Consider the following 16710-nt stretch of genomic DNA (forward strand, 5'->3'; position numbering starts at 1 on the left):
GTTCATATGCATGGATTATGCGCATGCAATTTTATATAAACTCCAGTGAGTTTGTATAAAAGCATCTTGGCCGCAGCTTGCATGTGATGTTTCAAATGAGTTCTGAAAATCAAAACCAACTGATGTGGTTCTTAAAGACCAACTTCAGAAATGTAATTTTTTGTTTTGCCACTTTTTTATTCAAACATATTTTATTCAACCTTAAATTTGAAGTGTTTTTTCTACTGAAATAAATTGGGGCATTTTAAAATGTTTTTTAAACTGCATTACTTAAGGCTAATATATTTTGGCAGATCAGGCACAAAGATTGGGTAGGATGGGTTTGACTTCTTTCAATGTTGTCCAGAAAGACACGCCAAAATCACGATATAAATTCTAATACAAAAATCTGTTTTGGTTCCATGTGAATTCTGATGTTTCTCCGTACGTAGATACTAATTGACAGCATGAACCAAGAAGTAGCCAGGGATACCTACACTGCAGCTGGATATCATAGTGGATCTTTGCCTTCTGCAAAGTGCCAAGGCATAATAATTAACAAATATTCTGTATGCTGAAAGAGTAACTAACACTGTTTATACAAACTTACAATGTGATAAGGGTGTCCACTTGATGTTCTAATATACAGAAGGTTGCTGAGAAGGCAAAGAATTCAGCTAACTGGTCTAAAAATGGAGATTAAATGTGCAGAGCAATGTTAAAAGATTATTGCTGAATTTGTAAAGCCAAGCATTCAAAAGTCAGGCTAGACTAGAAATGAGTTGTACTACAGTGCACTGTTTGTTTTGTTCTGTGATCTTCCCACTTGATGGCTGAAGGGGTTTGTTTTCCTTTTGTGTGTACTGATTATATTTGAAGATTTAGTCCAGTAAGTAGGGAACAAGCCTGTTATGACCACTTCTCTATCTTAAGGGGGATGAAGGGTACTATTCTGGGTCTAGAGATTTGTGTTTATCATCCACAGGAGAAAGCAACATTAAAGTAATATTAAGGTTGCATAATATAAGAATGAAAAGACTTTCACAGGGATGCTGCTGCTGTCTCCAAAACAAGGGTTATGAACTAGGCAAATAGCTTCAGGATCAAGCTAGTAGCAGCCCTTGCTTCTGATGAGAAGTTGGGAGGATGTATTTTTTCAGATGCATTACATCACGTGTTTAGTACCAGACGCAAGAGCTCTTCCACGGGAGCGCAAAGATTTTGTAGTCCAAACTGACAGCATGCAAAGGAGGGGGCAGGTAGTTAGCCATGAATCCTGTGTTGAGTGGGTGGGTTTGATTTAGTTCCGAATTTACTAGTGTAATTATGCACATATCCTACCAATCTTGCTACTACTGATCTTACCAACGTTCTGGTAGTAAAAATGCTGTCCTGGAAAAGCATCATCTCTCTAGGATTTAAGCACTTAATTAGCTAGGTGAATCTAGGACTTCAAGTAAAATCTTTATTACTTATGCCATGCTGTGCAGATAGCCAGAAAGGAAGAGGAAGCTAGTTGGAGCTTGTTTTGTGGGGAGAGAACTCTGAAGCCTTTTTTTATGTTGCTGAGATACCTGTTTGTTTTATTCCACAAATCACTGTAGTACTGATTTGATTCACGAGCAAGCTGTGCTCAGTTTATTTACCATTTTTTTATAGAAGATGAGTATGTTTCACACTCATGTTTTTAAGGTATGCCCTTTGCCAACAGGGGGGAAAAAAATCAAAGTAGCTTCTGATGCTGCTCTTTTCTCTGCCACTGCTAGTGCAGAGAAATGTATTGCTGGCTAACTCAATTATATAACTCAATTTTACCTTATTGTTTTTTTCCAACTCTTCCCTCCACTCCCTTGGCTTATACTCCAGGGAAATACCGTGTTAATTAGCTTAATGTGGCGCCCTGAGATTTTTCCCTTGAACTCTGCTGGATGTTATCAGCTGACCTGCAGAGTTAACATTACTTTTTGTATCTTTGCCTCTCTGTTTTATGTGGCCCCTCTGAAGGGGATACTAAAGTCTCTTTGCAGGGAATCATTTATATAAACTTGGAGAAGACACTGGGTTTGCTTTGGTTGATTTACTGTATTCTCTGTTACTGGGTTAGAAGCTTTCTTTTCAAAGCTGGGATTCTTTCATTTTTTTGTAGCTGGGGTAAAACAGCTGGCTGTTTAAATCTATGGTGAATACTCTGCTTGTGTACCTTAAGTACTTTCCACTGGTGTTCAGACTTGTGCTCTGTGTTGTGATGCTGTGGGCTTTTCCTGCTTGTTTCCCTGCTGCTAAAGGAACAAAGAAAATCAGTCTGGAAAAAGTCTGGAAAGTATTCAAAACTTGGTGAAAGAAAAGCAGGTTTTAAAATGGGCAGCTGATGCTATGATTGGAAAAAAGATTCCTTGAACTCCCAGTGACCATTCTTACGGGAGAGGGTCCTGGACAAATAGTTTTCTTTCCCTGTTTTGACTCTCTAAGCCATAGAATTTTAATATATACTAGAAAAGAAACCATCTGGAGGAACAAACCCAGTCTTTCCAGCTCACGCATCTCCTAGCAATCATTTAACGAGATTTCAGTCATATATTTGGATCTAAGCAGGTTTGATCTACCATATAGGAACTCACCTGAAATCCTGTTATGCTGTACAAATGTTAATCCTGAGCCTCTGGCCTTATTCATTGTATAATATAAGCCATTCCCTGAAATGAGATTTCAAGGTGAATACTAGAAGTTTTTCAGACAGCACAGCTATACCCCACTGTCAGTCTGTGTAGATTTAAAATGTTCTTTAAATTTAGATGGCTCAGTGTTTCGCAGAGGAGATTTTTAAGAGTTTAGGAAAATATGTGGTTTGGCTCTGTATTCTAGGAGGGGTAGAGAAGAGCAGCTGGCTGCTGCCAGTCTGAGATCTTCCTGACCTGACCTGCTTTTGCAGACTGTGCATCCAGGAGCTGGAGCCTGGAAACGGAGATGTTCCTTGTCAGTCAGGGGGCTGTAAGGACTCTGGCCCTAAGGGAGCTCTGCAGAGGCTGTTGCTGAGCCAGCAGTGTTGGAAAGATGGGTCTTGAGCAAGTCTGCGTAGCGCAACTGCCTTGGGGCTGTGACCTTTGAAACTCAGGCTCCTCATAGACAAACTGGCAGCATACTCTCATGAAGAAAACTTTTTTGGAGTGCAAATTCAGTTCCTTTTGAAAATGAATCTGTGCAAACTCTTAGGTCAGCTGCCTGTTTTCTAGTGAATCACACCTGTAACCTATCTGTGGTTGGGTGTATATACACAGCATTATTTGTGCTGTTGCAATTTACTGTTGCATGTGCTGTGCCCTACTTGGCTGGGAAACCGTGCTTGAGCAGTATTACTCAGCTTCAGCAACAGGAAAACACATTTGCTGTTCCCTGCTGTTCATCACAAACATCACTCGTGATGTCTACTTATGTTTTGAAAAAAGCTAGGATGTGGTCAGCTTTACAACAGTTGAGGCAAACAGGGCTCCCGTGATGCCTTGCAAAATGACTGCTGTCCATTTGGCTGCTTTTCCAGATCTTTTTGTTAGAGCATGAATTGCTATATTATATTATCCTGCTGCCCTCACGAACACTCGGCAGTAATCCCCACAGTGTGTTGTGTGAGACCTGCTAGGGAGAGCAAAGCTGATTGAATGCTGGCTGTCCTAGTGATGAACCCTGCTAATGCAGTTTTATGTGTTTTCAGCTTTCCTCTAGCTGCTACACCCTCTCAATTAGGGGAAAAGTGCTGAATATTAGCATGAGTGAAATGAGGTACAGTCTCAGCTTGGTTTGGAGATGGAAGTACGCTAAGTGGGCCAGGGTGTCAGGATATGTATTGGGATCCCCTGAAGATCAAGGTCTAATGGATCTCTATTGTCCAGGTCACACAACACATCAATGGTTTTGTGTGAAGTTCAGCTGTCAGGACCTACTGTTACCCAGCCTAGGGACTGTTTGATGCTATTACTCTGGCTAATTACATCATAAATACTTCAGTAGCACTATAGTGACTTCAAAGAAAGACAGAGTTTATATTTATACTATTGTAATGGTGCTGAAATTGATAGTTGTGAAGGTACTGTGTATATTGGAATGAGTGCTGAGGCAAATGTTGGTGAACACTTGTCTGTGTCACAGCGCAAAGGTAGATTAATTTGAAATAGTTCTGCTGAGCAGCTACATGTGGATTATTCCCATGCTTTACACAGGAAGTTGGGCACAGAGCAGCATCAGTAGAGTCTCGTACAGCAAGTCTGTGGTAGAGTTGAGAGGGAGGTGTGGGACTGTTGATTTCCAGTCCTGTGCTAATCATTGCAATGAAGTTTCTTCCTTTAAGTTGTTGGGGTTCTGTGCATTGGTTACCTAACATCAATTAAGCGCTGAAGAATAACACCTTGCTCTAAATTTCAGGGTATAACATGCCTTTATCTAGTTTCCAGTAACTGCACTGGGACTGTTTCAAACTATGTTGTTTGGCTTATTGCATCAGTTGATTCCTCTGGGCCAGCTGGAGCAGTTGGTTTCTGCTAGGTTCAGAAGAAATCATCTTTCTAACTCAAAATTCCCCTGACGTTAAACAATGCAAAGAAAAAAAATACAGGCTTTAGTCAACAAGGACCCCATTCTGCTTATTAATGTGTTATAAGAGATTTCTACTACCAAAGAACAGATAGTAAAATTAAGCAACAAAGCCAAAGAATGAGAAAGCATTAATTTACAAATGGAATCCTGTAGCACAGAGATGGACTGATTGGCCCAATTGCACAGGAATTGTGTTGCAGACTCTGAATTCAAGTTGTTTCCTGACTCCCGGTCCAGTCCTTCACCCCTCTATTCTCTTTGCCCTTCTGATCTTCTGTAGCTTAAAGCAAAGCAAACTGTTCAACTTTGTCTCTTTTTATAGCTATTAATAAGAAAACAAATGCCTTTTGTAGTTCTTCCACAATAGAAGTGAAGTGATTGTTATGTGTGCCAGCTGGCATTTTTTTGTTAAATGCTAGCATTAATAAGAATTAATTGGATAATTACATAGAAATTTTCTTTCTGGCTCACATCCACATGGATAGTATAGGCAGAAAATTCTGAGCCATAGCAGTGTGGAGTGGAACGTATGAGCAATTAATCGTTTCAGTGAGTGCTTGTAAACAAGCTCAGCTCAGCAGGCATTGAGAAAATCTCTTATGAAATGCGATGCTGTCTTCATTATCCTTTTAAAGGGTTTTGGTGTAGGACAGGACAGCAGGCAGGATTTCTCTGCCATGCTGTTTGAGTACATCCAGCAGATTTCTCGGGACTTGCAGACCATAGATAAGCATTTAAAAAAATCCAGACCTGTAGTCTTTTATTAAAACTGTATGTTATTCTCATCTTCTGAAAGCTGTTCTTTTGCCTGAGTTTATTCACAAGTATTCAGTGAATTTAGGCAAACAAAAATCTATTCAACCTAGTGTCTGGTTTACTGTTTTAGCTAATATTAAGAGATGTTCCTGTTGTTTTAACCAGAAGCATGTAAAAGGCTGATAACTAAATACTGAGCCCCACACATTGTGAGAAATGCTAAATATTTCGCTTCATTATGTTGGGAGTTATCTAACAAACTTAAAAACCATCTAAAGTTTTCTAGTTGTCAGGCATGTATGCCTGCTGGAGACAAATGGCAAGGTATGGAGCATGTATGGGACGTGGGCCTGAAGCAGCGTGTTGGTGGGATAGGTGCCAGTGTTTGCCTGGCCCTGTGAGTTAAATGCCATGTTGCTGTGTGGGATTAATGTGGGAGGGGATGCTGGAGCTTGTGGGACAACGCTGTGACCTGTGCAGGGATGACTGAAGAATCCTCCCCACTAGGGATCTGCCTGATGCCTTTACCCTGACAACAGCTCCCTTAAGGAAGCTGTGCTGTGCTATTGGCTCTCCTCTTCCTGCCTGTGCTTTAACTGTCCTCCCAAATGGAGGTTAAAAAATGAAGTTAATGGCTTTAGTTGGAGTCTTGCAGGGAAATTTGTCTTCTCCCAAGGGGATCATGTCACTGGGAATGTGACTCCCTGTAGAAAGGCATGAATGAGTTCTATGTTACCATGTGGTTTGAAAGTAGAACTTACTAAAGTGCTCCAAATGTTTTTTCCAGCTAATGTGGCTATCAAAAGTTATGAAACTGATCTTGAAATTGGTAGCTTCTGTATGAATATGGAACCCAGGTGTCTTCAGTGGGACTCATTGGTACAAAGGTCTGTCTGTGCATACCTCCCCAGCTGCATCATGGCACTTGTTCTAGGAAACATTTGCCTTACTTTGCTTCATTGCCCGTTCGAAATCACAGCATGTGCTTTGAGATATGGGGGAATTCACAGAAATAGCATATTTCCTTATTCTTTGCCAGGTGATATGTGCTGTCTAACCCAATATTTTTAATGATGAAAGGAACAGAAATGCCAGAGCACCAAAAGCAGTAAATACGTAGTCCTTTTGGTTAATGTGAGTCAGTGTTCCAGGATAGCAAAGTGTTTGTTTGCAGTGGTGGTTTCCTTGCTAGGCAGTAGCTTATTGTTGCTGTTAGAAAAAACTCAAAGGACGAAGTGGGAAAGGACAGAGAATTTATAGTAGCTTCAATAATGCGTTGATGTCAAAGTATATCTGGTATGTAGCAAGTGTTAATTTTAAACAGCTGTCTTTAGGTAGAAATAAGTTCTCTGATCCACACCTCCTAAAATGCAATCCAGAACTGTCATGTTCAGCTGGTCACAAGATTAGGCAAATCTGCAAGTGAAAGTTAGCACTAGTGAAATGAACATGAAGAGAGGTGACACAGGCTTGCTGAGGGTGGAACGCACAGTCCGGGTTGAGTTAATCTTGATGCTTCTTGTTTAGAGCATTGTGGTTGGTAACCCTCTTCTCTCAGACAGCCTCCCTGCTCTTAAAGTGGATCAGTGTAACATGCCAGTGGCTTTTGGAATTAGACTCGAGGTCACATTAAATACAGGAGTACAAAATGGGCTACATGTTTTCCCCCAGCCTGCTGTAGGCAAACATAATATGTACTCTGTATTGTTACTATCCAGTTACCTTGGTCTGCAGTGACTGTAGCATTTTAAGAGTTGTTATGTATTTGCCACATTTACATTGTGCATTATTACCATTGTGGACAGTATTTCAAGTGAGACCTTGTGAGCCCACCCCGTGCTAAGGGTACGGGATTGCTGATACAGTAAGCAAAAAGGCCTTTGTCTTATCTTTGGAGTTGGCGGGGGCAATGAGATGGAGTTCACTTAACAGGAAGGCATAAGGTGAAGTACTCTAAATGCTGACATAAAAGAAAATGTTAGTTCTTGTGCTGTAACCAGCTCAAAGAGGAAAGAGTAAGATGGGCAGGGGAATCAAGTACTTCTGAAGGATTTTTTTTTTTTTTTGTCCTTAATTCTGTCCCTCTCTAATAGAAAGAAGAGCAGCTGTCTCAAGGCCAGCGGACATCGAAATCCATGCACACTTCTGCCCTCCCAGTTGTTCTGGCTCTACTACAGCTTGACAGCAAACAAGTTCCCCTTGTGATAATTTAAGTGGGAGTTCTGGCTACTTTAACACCGCTATAGTGGGACAAAGTGACTGGATGCAAAGAAACTCTGCCTTGATGAAATTTAAGCAATCTACTGATATATTAAAAATAAAGCAAGCCACCCTCATAAAGGGTTTTTTCAAAGCCTATGGATCTTGATGGAAAGAATTTCTTTTCAAGAAAGGTGAAAAACTAAAATCCTTTGGGAGAAAGGGCTGTAACTTAAGAAATTATGCAAAGAGGGCTATTGCTCTAGCAGATAACTTCTGGTGTATTTTAGTTGGTGAATAAAATAAAATTACTAGAAAGGGAGGTTAGTTTTTAGTTAATTAACGCTAGAGAACAGCAACAGCCTGTTTTGTGAAGCCTGTCTTCAGGCACACTGATAATATTTAATTCACTAATGACTCGGTGATCTCATCTTGATTGACTGCATTGGTAACTAAAGATTTTTGTGACAATACTTAGTGTTTTAAAAGTTCTAGTGCTTGGTGCAAACCTGTTCTGTAGGAATTGAAGTTATGCTTTAAAGAAAGATTTCTGGCCTTGTGTATTACAAAGAAAAAGTTGGCACTATTAAGATACAGCTAAAACCCAAAGGCAAGTAAAACCCCTGAAATGTGTTTTAAAGATCTAAGCTTTCAGCTGGTCACATGGTTTTCTGGCACTTGATTAGCAGATCTGAATGTGTGGGATTAGTAATAATCTTCAGTGAAAAGGAATACTAAGAGTATTACGAATAGTTTCCAAGTATTTCTTGTTCTGTGCTGTATCTGTTCCGGTTCATTACACATCTTGTTGTTCTGATGTCTAGTTCTCCTAATAAAGAAAAAAGGATGGCAAAAATAAAATCATTATGTTCAAGTAATGCCAAGATATGTTTAAGTCTCTTTTTTTTAGTCAGACCCAGCGTAACAGTAATGACAAGTAAGAAAAAGCAGATCCTGAGTACCTGTTTGATAGTTGGTTCAATGGAGTTCTGAATTGTTTTTCTGGGAGATGTTCAGCCAGAGCTATATCTGAATCTAGGGAGGGGCCGTAAATTTCTCAGCCTTACAACAAAGTTAAAATATAGTGTGGCATGTGTAGCTCATGAACCAATAAAGTATGGTATGAAATATCAGCTGCTTAATAATCAGAGATTCTCCACAGTGAGAATCTCCTGCGTTGCTTCTGGATGGGTTTGCTTCCTTCACCCATTTAGTATTCCTTTCTTCATCTCCTGCAGTCTCTTTGAACTGTGGAGTCTTTGTACCTTAGGATGTAGGGAGGTATAGTTAAGTTGTGGTTGGTTTGTGTTGTGTTTCTCTTCCTGTATTGCCAACAAAATATCTCATATATATCACATTTGAATTATGGTGGTCTTTAAACTGCCTGTGTCCAGTGACAAAATACATGTGTACAGAGTAGGGCTGCTTTGAGTGTCAGAGTTGGTGTGTGAGGAGGAGATGACACACGCTGCTTTTGGTAGGAATCAGCTTTAGAAGTAACATAATGAACTATAAATTACATGTCTGATGTGTGAGATATGGTGAATGGAGTCAAGTAAATATAAAGAAATGTACTCCTTAGTTCTGTCAGATACTCAAGGAAAATAAAACTTAACCTGTTTGTTCCAAAAATTTGTAATTTTCTTTTTGTTCAGTATGTTTCCAGAGTAGTTGTCTTGGGTGCAGGCATGGATCTTTATTGGGCATCTCTCCAGTTAGTTTTGTATTGTTGGGTTGCTAGTGCAAAACAAAAATTGACAAGGTATGGATTTTTTTTTTTTCCTGCAGGGTCTGCTTGTTTGCAGTTTCTGAAAATCCTTAGCTTGGGGAGCAAAACTGGATATATTCCAGATGGGCAAGGTCTTTGGTATTGAGCAAAATCTTTTTAGCTTTCTCTTTAGAACTCTGTAGGGCTTAAACGGTGCCAAGAAACTATTTTCTGGTTGACTTGATGTGTACAGTATAGTTACTGTCAGGAAAGTTTTACTTCAGTGTGTAGGCTTACAGTTTTCTGCTCTGTGCCCTTGCAAAAAATGGCACAGTGAGCAGCAGCTATTTGTTTTCCAGATGCATTTAGCATTTCCAGAGCTTATCCTGAAGTCCACCACTCATTTCTGACTCATCGTGCAGAGGTTCCCTTGAGTCCTAAGTTTTCCTGAGTAAAATCAGGCCTTTGGTTACATCTACAACATTAGAAACTGTCAGTTGTTTAATGATTAACGTATTGAGTCAATGTCAAGCTAAGGAATAATTTATTCATAAAAAAGGATTAATTTTGGCAATTAACTGTGACTCAGGGCAGTAGGTTATCAGAACACAACATAGCATCAGTGCTTTTTTGAGACAATCAATAGAAGCGATTTGAGAGTTGAGGGGCAATAGTGGGAAATACAGAAACTAATAGAACTTTTATTTTTAGGTGCCTGTATGTACCACATCTCTGCTGTTGACTGCTCCTTCATATCGGTTTGGTAATATTAGGTGATGCTAAATGCAAATAGACAATATTGTGTGTGGCCTGAAGACTTCATTGTGTAGATGTGGACAGTTACTCAAATATGTAAAATGAAATTTCTTATCAATATGTTTAGGTTGCATTGTCCCTGTGCATAATTTCCATGTTCCTGCCCTTCTCCTTCAAGGCCTCTTCAAAGGCTTTTCAGTTCCAGAATTCTGTGAGTGAGGGGGAAATGAGATAGCAATGTTTGTGATCCATCTAGTGTATTCATACACTGAGCATAAGGATGGGGGTGGACAGGCTGTGAGTGTTGCCTCTAAATACCTGGAGTGAGAACATAGATGTGGATGACATCTCAAACGGTTCCAGCTGCTGCTGTGTAATTCCACTCTTATTTAGTAGGAGGCTTGTAAACTGTTTTTGACTGAAAGTGTCTTCTGTTTAAAAGCTGTTTCTAACACTGACGCTAAAGGGGGGACTGCACAGACAAGGGCCATCACACAAATATTAGCAATAGGTTGATACTATTAGTTTCTGGAAAGCATCTGATGTCTAAACATAGGGGTATTAAACGAATAGGCTTGAGGAGATTTTGGCAGGGACCAGAAGAGCTATCCTAATATTGTTATAATAAATGAATCATAAGTGGGTTGGGAGTTGTAGTGCAAATGCACTTCCGTTGGCTTTTTAAGATACTGGTTTTTGGGTACTGCTTTTACAGAATTACTACAGACAAGAAGGTGCAAATAGGCCTGAAATGACTGAAACTGCCAGGAAAATGTGTTTAGGTCCAAAATCTCTGCCAACGCTACCATGAACTTAGATGTGATACTGGTGAGAATAAAAGTGACAAACATTGAGATTGCAGGAATGAAAGCATCTTTGATGAAAGATATTTAATAAGTTAAATTTTAGGATAATGATGTTGATACTAAACTAGGGTTTAATCGTTAGCAGGATGACTACGAAAGGCTTTTTATCTATCTGTTCTACAAAACACACACTTTGTCTTTCATGGCTATGTGCATTGTGCTAAAGAACAGAGCTGTCTAGAGACTACTTAGACCACTCCTCATCATTCTTTGGGCCTGAATCACAGAAATGAAGGTATTAAAGATCTCTTTCAAATTCTAAAACAACTCATGCAATCATTCTGCCTTTGTCTCTAACTTTTCTACTTCACCTTATCGAAGGCTAGAAAAAGAACTTTTGCTTGAGCAGCTAGCCTGTGCTGCTCTCCTTCTGAGCCTTCCTGTCTGAGTTTCTTTCTCAATCCTATCACTCACTTTTCAAGATTCACTACTAACATATCGTTTTTTCTCTTTTAGAAGTTACACTTCCTCAGTCACTAACTAGTACAAGTCTTTGTGTAGCTATTTAAAAAAAGAAGATTTAAAGGTGCCTGCATTTGGAGGACTTGCTTCTCTTACTTAAATATATGTATTTTTAACTTATTTTAAATTAATATTCATTGATACGAGTATAGGCTTTGTAGTTCAGTGTTTTCACACTAGGTGTCAATCTACTTGCGTATGTAGAAGTTGCTGTCTGTTTTGCCTTCTAGATACTTCTTTCATCAACTGCGCTAGTAGAATCCTGTTTTCCACCTACTTTGCAAGGAAATCAATAGCGTGAGAAGGGGTGAATTTAAATATCAATTTTCTTCTGGTGGTTAGTATTGAAAAACACTTTTTCCAAGTAAAAGAGCAGTTTGGGAATTGCCAAGTATAATTAAAATCTTTGATTTCAATAAAACTGGTTGACAGCTTTAATTGAAAATGAAACTTCAACAACATGGAAGCAGAAGTTGGAAAGACTTAGGTAGAAATATTTTTCCAGTTGCTGAACAGCACTTTAATATACCTATTAATATTTGTTGCTAATGTCTGTTCCTTGCTATGTGAACATTGTAGGTACTGAGTTTAGTAAAATGCTGAATATTTGTATGACTAGTCTCTCATTAGCCATGTAGAATTTCTTCTTGCAAACAGATGTTTTAAGTTCCCAGAAGACAGAGGCTGCAGAAATATGAATGCTAAGCTAGAGGGAATTATAGGTGGGTGCTTATGTCACCCACCTCTGCTCTGCTTATTCTATTCCTGTAGCAGGCAGTGTGAGGGATATAAGATGAGCCAATTTAAACTTAGTAGGAACACTGCCATCATAACACCGAGAGGGAAACTTGAGTGTGAAACATTTGGAAGTCTGAAAACATTGATTATAAACATACATACAATTTTGTCTACTGTCTTGTATAGAAAAAAAAGTATAATTCATAAAAATGCGGAGAAACTTGTTTCAGTCCTTATTTCTTAATCCTTTTCCCTGTTTTCAAAAACTGTTCTTGCAAGGTCTTATTAAAATGAGATCTTTGAATTAAGGCGGAACAGTGTGATATATTGTGGTGTGCTTGCAAAACACAATACAATTTTAGGCTTTTTGTAGCAGACATGACAAGAGGCATCTGAAGTCCATTTTAACATAGTATTCACCTACAAGTCGAGAGACGCGAGTCTTAGCTCACATCTGCACTTAGTTAAGGGTGAATGTTCTGGAGGTGTCTGTGGCTGATGGAGGTACTTAATTCCACAGGAATCCTGAATTTTTTCAGTGATTAAGTACTATTTCTGAAGAGGTAGGAGGATTAGGAAGAACAGAAACCCTTCAAAAATCTATATCTCTATATCTTCAAAACCTATATCTCCTCTTTTTCCCTGTTCTAATTCAAGAAATCTTGCGGGGCGTGGGGCGGAGGGGGCAGGCAAGAAGCTGTCTGAAGTATTTAATACAGTGTGGAAGTCAGGGCGTCAGCACCAACCATTGTACTCTGCAAACCTGCTGTTTCTGGTCTGTGCTCCCGGCTAATGTAGATGTAACCACACTGTTTCTAGTTAGCCTGTTTGTTTTAGTACCGAGTACCATTTACAAAAGCATTTCCCATCTTGACATTGCAGAGACATTAAGAGGATTGGGAAATGTTTGAGGCTGGCAGCAGCACAGGTAGAAGCCTCTGACTCCCACTGTTTTTTTTCCGCGTACCTTAAGTAGTATCTTACTCTGAGTAACTGTTAGAAGTGAATGGAACTAACTGCTGCTATGAAGGCTACTGGCAGAATTCAGTGAGTTACGCTGAAGTTTCTAGTTGCAGGGCAAGTAATAGTAGTTGTGACATAATGAGGAAGGGAGTTAAATTGTTAACGTCTTTCATTGTCTTACAGCTCCAGTTTTGTAGCAGGCCTTCTCTGCCTCTTCTGAAAATAGCCTGGTCCATTTTTAGATACCACTAAAATAGCTAATTGGTCTAACAACTTGCGTAATTTTTTTGACAAAGGTAAATGTGGTTCAGTATAATACTGTTGCTAATATGCTTTGTCATCTCCACCATCCTGATCCTGGCTGGTTTCCAAAACTAGAGTTGCCTCGTGTAAATGGCTGTGGAGGTTTTCCCTGGGCCGGAGGGCCTGTCTGGTGGGTTGGAGCACTGTGTGGCATCTCCGAGGTATTGAATACTGCCGCCCTCCACCTGAACTGCCTGACGGATTGCAGCATGTCCCAGCTTGAACCCCAGACTTAGAAAGCTTTTTTTTCCCTCCCCTCTAGTCAAGCAGTGGTTTGAACACATTTTAATTAGTGTCTGTGTAAGATGAACTTGGCCATAGTTAGAAATATTCAAAGAAATTACTTCCAACTTGGAGATGTCTTGGGTTATACTCTAATGCTGTCAGATTAAAGCATTCGAACAACAGTAGTTCTGCCCTTAATATCATGCAGGAGTCTTCTTATAATTTGGATGTACTAGTAGGGGGGTATACCAATGTAGGTAAAATTCTTCTTCAAGAAGCATAACATTGTTTTTTGCATGTCCCTACTTGTTTGGATCAGAGTTATTATTTTTCTATGTCTGAATAAATGAATGGAACTTCACATACTTCTAAATGTAATATGCTTTATAACTGCATCCTAAGTAATTGCATTAACTACCGAATTCTTCAAAGCTTTCAGTGCTTTGCTTGGGGCAAAATGAAATACCCTATGATTTTTAAATATTTTTTGGAGTAAATATCGGTACCTTATCATTAATATAATTATTTTTCAGGATTTTTATATGTCTTTAAAAATTGAAGACGTTAAAAATTCCACACATCACTGAAGAACCAGAGCTGGCCAGCATTGCTAGTAATTTGGAGACCTGATGTATTGTTTAGAGATTCCTGGAAGGTGTATGGTAGAATGTGGCTTTGTAGTTGTATTTCATTTTTGTGTGTGTGTGTTATTTCATAGGGCTTAATATCAGTTGAAGAGAGAACTTTACACACTGAGTTGCCATTCCCAGGGGAATTAACTGAATAGGGCCATACTTTGTCGCCGACTGATATGAACCCCATTAAACTTTGCTAACCACTGCTGTGCTGAGAGCTCTTTCTAACCCATGGGGTGAGTGTAGAGTCACTCGGGCCATATGCTTTGGATACTGGTGTTAAAAATAGCTATTGAATGTATATTATTTTAATGTAAATTTGTCTCAAATACCTATTAAGTGGTGAATGTACATAAAGTAATAATGAAAAATTATTTGCTTTTAAAAAAATTCTTTTGATCAGCTGGAATGATTTGTATCTTCTAGCCAGCGTCCATCATGCAGTTTCATTATCTGAAAGAATTTTGCCATAAAGGAAGTGTTTTGCATTCCTTAGCAAACATAGTTTCTTCCAGAATTCACTGAGGTGCCCTGAAGAACAGTAAATAATAAGTAATTGCTTGGGACTTGGACTTTTCTTTAAAACTGAATTTATTTTAAAAACATGTCAGGAAAGGGTGCAATTTGAATGTTACATAGTAACATCATAAAGATTTAGGTGTGCCTTATCAGGTGTGATACAAAAATCCCCAGTTTAAGAGCATTTTACTCTGTAGTAACCTACAAAGTGGTTTCTGTAGATGCACGAGTGATTCTTTTCCTGTATGTCCTCATTTGAAAGCGTACATAGTTCTTTGTTTCTCTTGCTTCCACATTTAAGTGTATGGATCAAAATGAAGGCTTGCTTATCTTCACCTGTCACTTATCTTCCATCATACACCGGAGCTGTTCTGTCTTGGGTTTTACCCTTGGTGTGAGACTTCACTGTGCATGTTTTATTCCTGCCATCTACAAGCTACCCAGCAACAAAGTAACCTCATCGGGAGGTTTAAGGTAGCGTCTTCCTTAACCACAGACTTTTCTGCCAACGTTCATGCAGACTGTGGTTGTTTTGAGCATAATGGTGAAAACCAGAGGATGTGAATGCTGACGTGTGGCAGAGTGCTGCTGTAGTAAGTTGTTCTGTCTTTAACTGTGCATATTTAGGCACACTATTACTGTTCATACTTGCTTCTTGCTCTATCTTTACCACATTTAACTCTGCTTGAAACAACTTCTTGTTTTCCCTCTGTCCTTTTTGCTGATGAGTAGTTCTCTTTTGTCTTAAGTACCAATAGTTCTTAAGGAAGAAGCATCGTGCCAGCTGCATCCTTGATGCACTAGCCAGGACCTGTGATTTTTGACTGTCAGAGCTTGCTAACAGCAAGCAATGTAAATTTGACCTGTGTTCACAGTGCCCAAATTGTGCAATAGAGTGTGTATGTGGCAAGGTAGCCTTGATTTGTGGGAGTAACAGTAACAGAGATGGAGGTAAAACTGGAGGGACAAGAAGATTTTTCTACATATAGATGAATTGGAAAGCTACCCGTTATTCTGAATTAAGTGCTTTTTGCATGCCCGTTAGCATCTGTGTCTGTGTTTGGGTCTGGTGTCTAGCCAGGTTTCTATGAGAATTGTGTGGCTGGTTTATGTTAAAACTGTGGCCATTTAACCATTTTCATCCCATGTGCTCACAGTAAATTGTATTAAAACTATATGTAGAGATCCAGGCCTGAACTGTTTATGCATAGTTTTCTGTTCTGGTAACTTGTTCTTCTTAGGGTTCTCCCTGTTAGATTTTTTTATATTGCATCTTTTCTTCATCTTCTAAGTAGGGGTTGTGTACATGTTTAGGTATAAAGAAATTTTTATTATCTTCCAAGTACCCTGTTGCTTCAGGGGTTTGTTGGTTTCCTAGTTGGTATTTGCTGGTCATATCAATGGGGTATCAACTGTATATTTGGGAAAAATGTATGACTCTGATTTTATTAGGAAAAACATGTTCTGCATTTTGTGAAAGGTAAGAAACTCTCATCCCTTTTATGCAATTCTGGGATGCCATCTGACCTTTTGGATCCATGAGTGCTGTGGTTTTTGGAGAGAATCTGCTCTAGCACTTTGGAGTGATCATTCTCTGTCTCTGGACACAGTGAAGGAGAAGTAGGTAGGCCCAGCACTGTCACTCAACCCTGAATGTGTGGAGCGGACTCTGAAGGTTTTTTCTCAACCATCAATTACAACGTGATTAGTTGGGCAAGGGTTTTGGCTTTGTTGTTTTTTTTATTGTTTTACTGCTGCTGTAAAAGCAAGACAAAGCAGTAGATATTAATATTTAATTAAATATTCTGAATCTCAACTGTAATCACACTGCTTTTTGTCTGAATTATAAAGGGTGTTGCCTCTTCAAGTTCATACTGGATTTCTTTGTCAAAGAAGCTAAATCCAGATTTCATAAAATGATATACTTAATCCTTGAGTGAGTTACACTGATATGCTGACCAGTTGTATGGGTATATTTGGGTATATTTGATCAGGCTCTTGGGTTAAAAGTTTTTAT

General features: G+C 39.1%; 1 protein-coding gene across 3 annotated transcripts in view; it reads left to right on the forward strand.

Moving 5' to 3' along the window:
- The window catches only part of ACYP2 (acylphosphatase 2), a 45386-nt gene that overhangs the window by 12973 nt on the left and 15703 nt on the right, over positions 1–16710 (forward strand). The window contains exon 4 of one of the 3 annotated variants that reach the window (XM_075088099.1): positions 7413–9145. The exons of the other annotated variants lie outside the window; for them this stretch is intronic. Within the exon in view, the coding sequence (XP_074944200.1) occupies positions 7413–7524 (112 nt within the window). The 3' untranslated portion in view covers positions 7525–9145. Of the gene's footprint in view, positions 1–7412; positions 9146–16710 lie in introns of those variants that run through there. 3 annotated transcript variants of the gene reach the window in all.

Source organism: Phalacrocorax aristotelis, chromosome 3 (genome assembly GCF_949628215.1).
Source record: "Phalacrocorax aristotelis chromosome 3, bGulAri2.1, whole genome shotgun sequence".
NCBI classification, from domain to species: domain Eukaryota; kingdom Metazoa; phylum Chordata; class Aves; order Suliformes; family Phalacrocoracidae; genus Phalacrocorax; species Phalacrocorax aristotelis.